Genomic DNA, 10867 nt, shown 5'->3' with positions numbered 1-10867 from the left:
AAAATGTTTAAACGGTAAAAAAAACACTCATCACATTAACACTCATATTTAGTGTCTATTTGTTGCAGCATCTATTACATACCTTGAAGACTCAAATCCCACAACTTCCCTTTTAATGATACATTCCAAGGCATAAAGTCCTGAAGGTTAAAAGATAACAAAAGCCCTACAAGGTCAATGAAGCTATCAGAATAAGAATTAAGTATGTTTCATGAGCATCATCACCACTCCCAACATTGAAATTATGCTTTCTTTGTTTAAGTACCTTGTAATTTTTACTCTTATTTCTGTAATATACAGAAATAAGATTCTGGGTTGAATTGGGTTGCCCAGAGACAATTGAAGTCCTCACTTTCAGTACCTGAGGATGTGACCTTATTTGGAAATAGGGTCATTGCAGATGCAATGCAGTTAAAAAAGAGGTCACAATCGATTAAGGTGGGAGTTAATCCAATGACTGATGTCTTTATAAGAGGGAAGGACACAGAGGCACAGAGAAGAAAATCATGTGGAAATGGAGGCAGGAATTAGAGTGTTACCTCTACAAGCTAAAGAATGCCAAGAACTGTCAGCAACCATCACAGTCTAGGAGATAAGTATGGAGAAAATTCTCTGAGATCCCAGGAGACAGCCAGTCCTGCTGCCACTCTGATTTCAGACTTCTGGCTTCCACAACTGTGAGACAATACATTTGTTGTTTTAAGCCAAGCAGAAATCCAGTTTGTGGTATTGTGTTATGGCAGCCCTAAGGAACTAATACACATACGTAGTCTAGCACACTTTCCAACCTGAGATATATTTTTCAATGAGATAAAAGAAATAATGGCTTACTATGTAATTTTTTCTAGGTTCTCAACATTCTGAAGTCAAGGTACTAGAAAAGTGTGACAAAGTTTCAAGAGTGCCTTGTTTTAAGTTTCCCCCCTTGACTGGTCTAGGAAATGCAGTTTGTTTATGTGAGGCTGGAACTCCAGTCACACACATTGGTTAATTTTCTCTGAATGAAAGAGGCCCTGCATAATATGTTTATCTTCAAGAAAGAGTGCAGAAAGTGATGGCAGCCAACACTTTATCGGGAGCATGAACTTGTGTTGATATTTAACGCCAGGAGGCTCCATCATTGCTGTGAATACATCTGGAGTGCTCAGATTAGCTCCATGTGAGGCTAAGGGATAAAATAAGACTTCACCAGCCTTTATTTACATGTTTGCGATGGTTTTTTCTGCGACTTCAAATTCACCTTGGATAAAGGTGGAATAAAATAATAGACTGGAGCCAACAGGGAAAAAGACAACCTAGCCAAAAAACGAAGAGATTTCTTCAATAAAAGGTCCTTGTGCACGCTGAAACGCTGTTACAAGACACATCAAACGCCTCCGCTCGGCGTGCAAACCCTAACTTCTGCATTTAGCTTTTTCCTCTAAAGGCAACGCAAAACAGCACAGTACGCAGGCGCCTGGGTCGGTGTACCCTGGGAGGATTCCGGCGCAGGCGCGCGGGCCGGGAAGTGGGCGGGCTCGCGCGCGTGCTCTGCGACTCACTTCCGGCCAGCCCCTCCCCCTCTCCGCGTTACCACCTCCCCCTCTCCCTTCTCCTCCCCAGTCTCTCCCCCAGGTCTCCCCACCCCTAGTCCTCTCCGCTTCTCTCTCCTCCCGTCCTTCCCCTCCCGCTCCATCCGGGTAGCTGACGGCTGGCTCTGGACTGGACAGCAGTGGCGGCTGCTTTTCTCCGAGGAGCCTGGTAAAGTTTCACAGGAGCCGAAGAGAGGAGCACCTTCACCGACGCCGGAGGAGCGCTGGTGTTCGCCGCCACTGGCTGAAGGAGGAGGGTCCAGGAGCTGGAGACCTGCCTCAGCTGCCGCGCTGCCTCGCTCTCGGGGGAGGCGCCGCCCCCAGCCGCCCTGGTCTTCCCTGCCTTGAGGGGCCCGGTGAGTCGTTGCCCGGGCGGGTTCGGGGGCGTGTGACGGCGTTAGGGAGGGGGCAGGCCAGGCTGGGCGGATACAGGCCAGCCTGGCGCTGGGTGCTTTCTCAGCGTTTCCTCGGGGTGGGGGGTGGGGGACGAGGGCAGTGCCGGGCCCCTTGGCCCGGGGGCTGGAATGTCGCACCTCTCTGGGGAAGGGCTTCCTTGGGACGAGGGCCGCCGAGGTGCGGAGCTTCGTCCGCTGGCCTCTGCGGCTGCTGCGAACGGGCGGCTGCCGTAGTTGACTGGTCTGCCCGTGAGGTTGGGTGTGTGCAGATGATTTCTGTCCCGCGGTCCTCCTGAGCTGTTCTGAGTGCATGTTCAGGGAATGATGGGAATAAAGTGTTTCTCTTTCCCCTACCTGTTGCTGGCGAGAGGACGTCTTTCTCATTATCCCTCTGACTTTTTAAAGAAAAGGATGGATAAACCTCGTGCACTGAAATTAAGGGTGTTTTCCTGTCCTCTCCTTGAAAAAACAGAGCAAAACCCGATCAGACAATGCATAACTCACGGGAACTATCGGGTTCAGATGCCCCAAAAGAATGAAATGAAACTTTTCTTGACGGGTGGGTCGTGGATGGAACGAGACAGCTTCAGCATTTGTGCTAGCCTGAACGTAGGAAAGTTGGGTTTGGAAACTTCTTAGGTTCGGTATAAGGAATGTGGGTGACTACAACGGGAATGAGACGGGCTTCCTGTAATTGTGTTATTTAGTATGCGATGTGTCTAAAAATCTGTGTAGGTTTAGATGAAGTGAGCTCTTTGTTACCGTGTCTATGTAAGCGAAGAAATATTCAGTCAGTGTACTGGAAAGTTCTACAGATTTCGCCATCAGACTATCAGTGTCCCAGTCCCCATTTCTGTTCTTGAAAAATCGACAGTGCCAATGTTATTTGCAGTTTCTTCCTCCCATCTTCAAATAATTGTCTCAGGCGTATAGATAGACGTAGATTGCCTTGGGGAGATATTTTTCAGTCAGGGTTAACCACTCGTAATAGAAAATGTTGAATTTTGGGGGAGAAGTCTTGATCTTTAAACTGCATACTTTTGTATTATAATTAGGTACACTGGTTTAGTTTTTAAATTTAATTGTGAGATCAGAGTGTTAATATTTTGATTTGTAAGGTATGATCTTTGGAGGTGGTTTTCTTAAGATCAGAGTTTAACTAGAGAACTATAATTTTCCCTGGGACCTCTTACTATGAATAGTTGAGAGAGTCTTTAAATTGTGGGAAACTCACAGTTTCCGTTATTGGCTTTTTCTAGTACAGATAAGAACTTCAGTTTTCTGTTAATGTGGAGGTAGGTATTATTAGTCTAATTATTCACTTATTCTGTGACTTGAGGGAGATTGCAAGGGTTTATGTTTCTTTTCTGTAGTCTTAAGTTTTTCACTGAGTATACATCTGATTTTGGGGGCAGTGGACAGATGTCTTATATCTTACTCCCACTGAAATTATCCAAAGCAAAAAGCAAAAAAAATTAACTTTGTCAAGATACTTAATATTTCAATTAGAGTAGTCTATCAGAAGATAACACAAAGTCAAACTAGTTAAGTTTTGTAGTCATGGGGAGTGATGTATTTTTCCTAAACGTTTCTATGTAATAATTTTAAGAATATCCCATTGACTGGTTTTGGAAACTGAATAATACTTACGTAGCACATTATAGATTTCATGTTTAATATAAAGTGATTATTGTAGCCTAGCACTTGAAAGAGCAGTTATACATTATGTTTTCTTTGAAGTCATACTAACTGTTTTCTATCTTCTTAGACGTAGGGACACCTCCAGCTTTCAGTGTTTCAGAAGGGAGTTTTTTATTGAAACTGGAAGACCAGAAGAATCACAAACATGTTGTGCTGGGGAAATGCTTCTTTTGGACAGCTAGGTTTGGGTGGAATTGATGAAGAAATTGTACTAGAGCCCAGGAAAAGTGACTTTTTTATAAACAAAAAGGTTCGAGATGTAGGATGTGGACTCAGACATACTGTATTTGTTCTGGATGATGGAACCGTATACACGTGTGGATGTAATGATCTAGGGCAGCTAGGTCATGAAAAATCCAGAAAGAAACCAGGTAAGTTGAAAAACTTTTTGTTTGCTGTAATAGTTATAATAAGTTTGAAATGTCATACAATTTTGCTAAACTCATGTTTTTTTTTTTTTACCAAGCTTTAAAAGCAAACTGGGCATGAAATATATCCTTTACAGTTTGCATGCTTCTAAAAACTTATTTTGAGTTTTCTTTTTTTAACTGCTGCTGTTATAAATCCTTATTGTGTGAAGCGGTGGTTTCTGAAATTATTTTTGGTGATGTAAAACAGTAGAGAAAACTACCCTGCAGTATATAGATCTTCTTTGATACTGAGTATATTGATAAAGAATATACAGTATGTAGGTCCTTTTTTCTAAGCACTGTTCAGGCACACTGAACAGATTTTAAATGTATAATTTACTGTGTGCTTTCCATATATCAGAAAGAGGGGGGAAATTAAGATGAAACCTTTCTACTTGACTAAAACATAATCCTAATTATTCTGTTGTTCTCTCTGTTGTATTTTAAATACATGATTTTATTTAGTTTGACATGTTTTTTATTTTTCTAGTCTCCTACTTTCAAATAGTAACACTAGCTATTGAAAATTTTGTCTATGAGATGTCCTGATAATGTAGTAGCCATACAAACCAAATTTAAAATAATTTGTAGGATAATGAGAATTTTGAGGAATTGGGTCATATTTCATGTTCTGTTTTCCTTGTTATATGTATTTTAAAGTCAAATATTACCACACTTAGAAATGTGTGAGTTTTTTTTCAGTTGTGTTAACTAAAAGTTAATTCTTAAGATGGTAAATTCAGATAAGATTACAGCTGTACTGATTCACAATTTATTTTAACTTTAACAATAATGGCATCTAGGTATTTTCTATGGCAATTAGTTTTCTTTACCACATCATTATTTACGTGGTTTTTTCTTGTTAGTCTTTTAAGAGGTTAATGAAGGCATAAGATATTAAAGGTGTTAGAGCATGTTACTCATTTTTCATAATCATTTCACACCATACCCAACCTCATCCTCCTAACTTGTAAATTACTGTGTAGTTTTCACCTTTTTTTTTGTTGATTGAGTTTTAATCTCTTTTCTTCTGCTGTAGTTTGTAACTTAATTTTTTTTTTGGATGAATGGTAGTGATGCTTAATACAAGAGGTTTAATTATTGCAAAACAAGGTAAATGGTAGTTTTCTTGTACTCTGCCTCATGAAGAGTATTCTATGGAATCATCAGATTTTCATAATCTTAGACATTGAGATTGTCATGTTGTTAAACATGAGTGGTAATTTATTGATACATATTTGTAATCACTGCTTCAGAGGCAGATGGGTCCTTTACCTTTTTTTACTTAGCTTGGAATACTGCCTCAGGTTGAGATTTTCATGGTAATGGGGCTGTTACTATTCTTACACTTACCATGCCCCACAAATGTAACTGAACGTATCTCTGTTTTGCTTTAGTAATTTCTGAGAGGCTACAGGGCAAGTAGAAAGTACAAATCTAGCACATAGAAATTACCAGTATGGTTACTAAAATTTACTAAGATTTAAATTCTTTAAATGTTACTTAGCATCTATTCTGTGTCCAAGACAAGGGTGGTAGACACTGTGTGCTAATAGTATAATAACTTAGTACCTGAAACAGCTTTTAACCCTATAGGTGAGGTTCTGAGAAACTCGCCAGAAGAGGCTTCTTTGTGGTCATGTTGACATTGTGATGATTGCATTGTGACCTTTATATCACTGTTGCTTCATCCTGGAACCATTTGGCAATATAAAGTTGGGAGGGTGGGTTTACCTAAGTTTTGATACCTCTTTACGGTTGCCTTATTGTTCGTTCAGAGTACGTCACAGTCTATGGGATAGAAAAATGAAAGGCATAAACTTTATCTTTAAAAAATTTAGAGCCTTGGTTGGGCACTAAGGCATACGTAAATGAAATAGCTAGAGAGTATTGAAATTCTACATGACATGGCATGTATTTTGAGACTGTGAAGTTTAAATGATGAGAAATGTCTTTGGATAGAATTGAAGATTTCTGGGAAAAATGAAGTCTTAAGTTTAATTCGATGACTGATCACATAAATACCCAGAAAGTAAATCTGGAGCTGAAATAGCTTAGCTTTATAGCAGAGAGTCTTTATCCTGAGGAAAACTTTTATTACTAGAAGGTCAAATTAAATGATGTATTGAAGTGTACCGAGTTACATAGGTAGGAAAAGTAAAATGTCGAACAGAGGTAGTTGCTCCCACAGGGACTTAATCTTTTAACCTCAGTTTTGATTTAAGGGGATTGGGTGGGAAATGTAATAATGTTTTTAACTAAAATTATTTCTCTTTGGAATAATTCCTTAATGATATAAATGTGCTTCTTCCCTAACCATTTTTAAAACATTTGTGAGTTTGAGAAGTGAATTAGAAGATTTGGAGGTTTTCTTATTTAATTCGTTTTAAAGTCTCCTGGGAACAGAGTGAGCCTGGTTGAATTTTAGGAGCATATAATAAACATCATTCACTTCATCAGAGTCTTAAACTTGAGTCATGAAGAAAGGAGGCAGAGAGCTAAGAATTATTTTCTTACAGAGATTTGCTTTATAAGCATACTAAATATTAAGGAGTAAAAGAGGAAGAGGTGGCCTTATTCATAGATAAGCTATTCTTGAGAGGCATGATAACCTACTGGAGGACTCTACCCTTACAGTGTAGTAAATAGATTTGTCCTATGGCCTGTTGGGAGAAGTTTCCATTATGGACATTCTAGTAACCACTTGGGGAGAGCTCACTGATTTCCTTTATTGTACCAAGAATGCAGATTAAGTCCATGGTCATCTTCGTTCTCTTGTATGTGCATATTCCTTGCTATCACTACTACTACTTTCTGAACTACTTGCAGAGAAGTGTATATCTATTTCACTTTCTTGTATATATTTTTCCTTCATAGGAATTTTTTTAAACCTTTTAAAATTTAGAACCTCTCAATTTCCTCCTTAATTCATAGCTCACAGGTAGATAGTATATTTAATCTTCAAAGTGTTAGGTCAGTCCGTCTAAGTAAAATTGTTTTATTTTTGTACTTCTAAATTTGCTTCTGAAATTTTAAGATAACATTTAGGAAGTGTACTTTTCTTATTAAGATTATTTACTCACTATCTAGCCATAGAGAAGATTTGGTGTCCATGCTCCTAGATATATGTTTTACACATCTAATTTTGTTTTCTGTTAGACATAGTGCTAAACTTTTACATCCATAATTTGCAAATAATTTGATAGTTATGTTAAAATGACTGTTTTAATAACTTTTTATGGTGTACAAAGTTCTTTCAAATAGATTATGCATCTCTCAATCCTCACAGCAGCCTTGCATATCAGCTGACAGGTGTTATGGTCCTCCTTTTCCAGATGAGGAAACTGAAATTTAAAAGAGTTTAATCACTAGATTAGCAAATATTAGATCACTCTAAATTCTGTGGTTTTTATCTTTATCCTACAGTTTTGCCCCTGCCATGTTTAGAATGTAGAGGAATATTTATTCATATTGGATGAAGCTAGTTTCCATCATTATTTTAATGTAATTCTGAGGGCTTTAAAAAAATCTCTCAAAAATTACTATTTTATAACTAAGGTTATACAGTGAAGACATCATGTTTTATTATCCATCCCCAGTCTCTTCCCTGTGCATAAATTCAAAGTGAAGCCATTTTAGGAGCCATGTAAGAAGGGTGAGAATTCTGTTTCAGATATAATACTCCTGTCAACAGAAACTAAAAATTCAAATATGTATATTTTATTCTTGAACCAAAGACTAACTTCATTGCAAAGCCAGCAGTAGATAAAGTTTTGAATAGTATGAGAAAATTTATTATAGCTTGTGCTCAACTCTTCTACAGAAGATAAAAAGATTATGAACATTGATTCTGTTTTTTTGTGTCCCTAAATGGTAATTTCTGCTGTTGATCATTGCGATGAAAACACTTTGGTCATATAGCAGTAATTTGCTTGCCTCTCTTGTTTCTTCATTTCCTGACTTGTTTTCTCTGTTCATAAAGCATAAATCTATAAATGACTTCCTTAAAAAAAAGTTGAAATTTAAAAAATAATATAGGAAAATAGATGTATAAATATGGGAAATACAATTATTCACATTAGAGTAGGTTAAAAATTCCAAATTATCCCATATATTGCTTAATGAATCAAAGCATATAATACCAAAGAAGCTGTTTTATAACTCCCAATTTTCACAATACATTTCTAATGAAGAGAGAGATGTGGATGATATGAAAACTTGAAAAAATGATTACTTGGGTCAGGAATGGAGGCTTGCTTTGGACGCCTTACTATGAGGAAAGGTTAGTGTCCAAGAGTCACAGTGTCGAGGGTAGGGAAAAAAATCATAATGCAAACAGTTGACTACTGTTAGAGAGATGTATAATAATACTTTACTTTGTGTAGGACCTACATCTGAGGAATTTCAAGAGCATTACACAATAACTCATGGTTCCTTTCAAAATGCTTGTGACACAGTTTGCAAGAATTATCCTCATCTTAGGGGATAAATTTACGGAGAAATGGCAGCACAAGTTGGTAAGTAACTTGTCAAAACAGCAGGTGACTGGTGAAAAGCTATAAACTGAACCTGAAAATTTAAGTCTCCCAGTCTCCTACCGTATTCACTAAATTGTGCTTGTGTTTAAAATTATTTACAATAGTATATTCTATTTGAGGCAGATCAAATTCTAATGCACAGGTGTTTTTTTTTTTTGCCATTCTGTTGATGGCTCATTGAAATGAATCATTTTACTGAGATGCTTGCATTGTGATACCACTTTGGTACTTCATTATAACCGTGTGTGGTATGAAGAATATTTAAACCAAGGAGCAAAACCTTAACTATGGTAACACCCAGTTCTTTCTCTTTGTTCTGTTATATATCTTATTCTGTATCCCTTTGTGCTAATGCTATGCTGTGCTACTATCCAAGGTCCATAGTAGCTGCCTGGCACAACAGATTTGGTGGCTAACATTGGAACTGTGGTTTAATTATATTGTATCAAGTCTTCCATGGTATCTCTGTAGGATGCATTGGTTTGGAGAATGCTTTATAAAACCATTAACCAGTAGAGAAGCAGTAATAGTAGTAGATGCCTAATCTGAGCAGTCTAACAAATAGAAGCTTTTTAAAAGGATTTGGAACCAATGATTTTGTCTTTGTGTTTGATATGTTAGTGTTTTATCTGATTGGAAATGGAGCCACATATTTTCCTTGAAAGAATAGGAGTATGAAGATTTCAGTTTCACAGTTTGAGCAGTTACTAAGGATTCTTGTTACAGATGGCAGCCTAGGTGGTCTAGTTTCCATTGCTTTTGAATAAGTACAGTCTGTGTCTCAGTATCCATGGAGGATTAGTTCCAGTACCCTCGCAGATACCAAAATCCATGGACGCTCAAGTCCCTTATATAAACTGGCATAGTGTTTGCATATAACCTTTGCATATATTTTAAATCATTTCTGGATTGTAGTACCTAGTACAATGTAAATAGTTATAAATACAATGTAAATGATGTGTAAATAACTGGCATGGCAAATTCAAGTTTTGCTTTTTGGAAATTTCTGGAATTTTTTTTCCCCCAAATGTAGTTGACCCTTGAACAACATGAGTATTAGGTGTACTGATCTTCCATGCAGTTGAAAATCCCCATACTGTTCTCTCTACCTTAAAAACAAAGAAATTGAAGTGACTCATCCAAGGGCAAGAAGCAGTAACAATTTGGATAGAATCAGAACTCAAACCCTAGTTTTATGATTCCACATATTGTGATCTCTAATTGAACATAAACTTTACCCTACACTTAAAGATCTGTAAAATGAAAATACAAGTATTTGTTGAAGTAAACTCATGTATAAGTGGATCTGTGCAGTTCAAACACATGTTGTTTAAGGGTCAGCTGTTTTCCATTCACATGTTGGTTGAATGCTGAGATGAGGAACTCAAGGAAAAGGAGGGCTGACTGTATTCTGGGTTCTATGTCCCCAATATGTCATATGAGCATAGCATTGTTGTAAAAGGGCATTTTTCACAAACCTCATGTATTTTTAAAATGGTTTTGAAGAAATAAAGTCTGACTTCATAGATATTAAATTTTCCTAGGCAAAAGGTGTGTCAGATATGTGAGACACATGAAAACAATGGAGGAAATATATTCAGCCATTGTTATAGGTTTCTTTGGACTAGGATTGTGTTTGTAAGTAGAAAAGTGGAAATCATTAATAAATAAACCATATTAAAGGGCCCATGGTTTTCTCCTTTCAGTTTCTATAGATTTTTTTTTTCCCCATGCTGATGGAATTTAAAAGGCAATAATTATTTTTATATCTTGATGAACTGTTATGGTTACTTTACATGCAAAAAAATCTCTGCTGAGTATAATTGTATTATTGGAGTTAATTTGGTTAAAAGGGAAATTTCTTGAATTTTGATGGCTTTCTTTAAGCCATAATATTTTGTATATATGAATTACTCATTTTTCTTCAGTTCTAGCACTGCAGAATTTAATTTCAGCTTTTCTAGGCCATGAAGAATACATTCTGTAATCCTTTAGTAATGTGTTTTTCACATTACTTTAAAATACCTTATTTCTTTATTAATATCTAAGTTTAGTCTCATTCTTTTGCTGGGTGTCACTGTTTTAAAATAACACATTTTTAGGTTTTGATGGTTTTATTACATATTCTCAGTAGTGAAATCAGGAAATATAGGGAAAATAAAAATCAACCATAATGCTGTCATGCACAGATAAATAGTGCTGTCATTTGACAGTTTTCCTGTGTTCATATATTAACATATTTCTGATTATGG

The 10867-nt window shown here is 37.0% G+C and overlaps 1 protein-coding gene across 7 annotated transcripts in view; it reads left to right on the top strand.

Moving 5' to 3' along the window:
- The first annotated feature begins 1542 nt into the window (after nucleotides 1–1542).
- Nucleotides 1543–10867, top strand: part of HERC4 (HECT and RLD domain containing E3 ubiquitin protein ligase 4) — a 127114-nt gene continuing 117789 nt past the window's right edge. For 5 of the 7 annotated variants that reach the window (XM_020869904.2, XM_020869903.2, XM_020869901.2 and 2 more), the window contains exons 1-2: nucleotides 1545–1927; nucleotides 3735–4038. In XM_020869904.2, coding sequence (XP_020725563.1) covers nucleotides 3813–4038 — 226 coding nt within the window. In that variant the 5' untranslated portion in view covers nucleotides 1545–1927; nucleotides 3735–3812. Of the gene's footprint in view, nucleotides 1928–3734; nucleotides 4039–8475; nucleotides 8595–10867 lie in introns of those variants that run through there. The other 2 variants (XM_070470729.1, XM_020869908.2) reach the window with 2 other exon arrangements.

The sequence above is a fragment of the Odocoileus virginianus genome, chromosome 7, assembly GCF_023699985.2.
Source record: "Odocoileus virginianus isolate 20LAN1187 ecotype Illinois chromosome 7, Ovbor_1.2, whole genome shotgun sequence".
Classification (NCBI taxonomy): Eukaryota; Metazoa; Chordata; class Mammalia; order Artiodactyla; family Cervidae; genus Odocoileus; species Odocoileus virginianus.
Note: the sequence above shows the minus strand (reverse complement) of the source record. Positions and strands in the feature narration are given on the sequence as shown.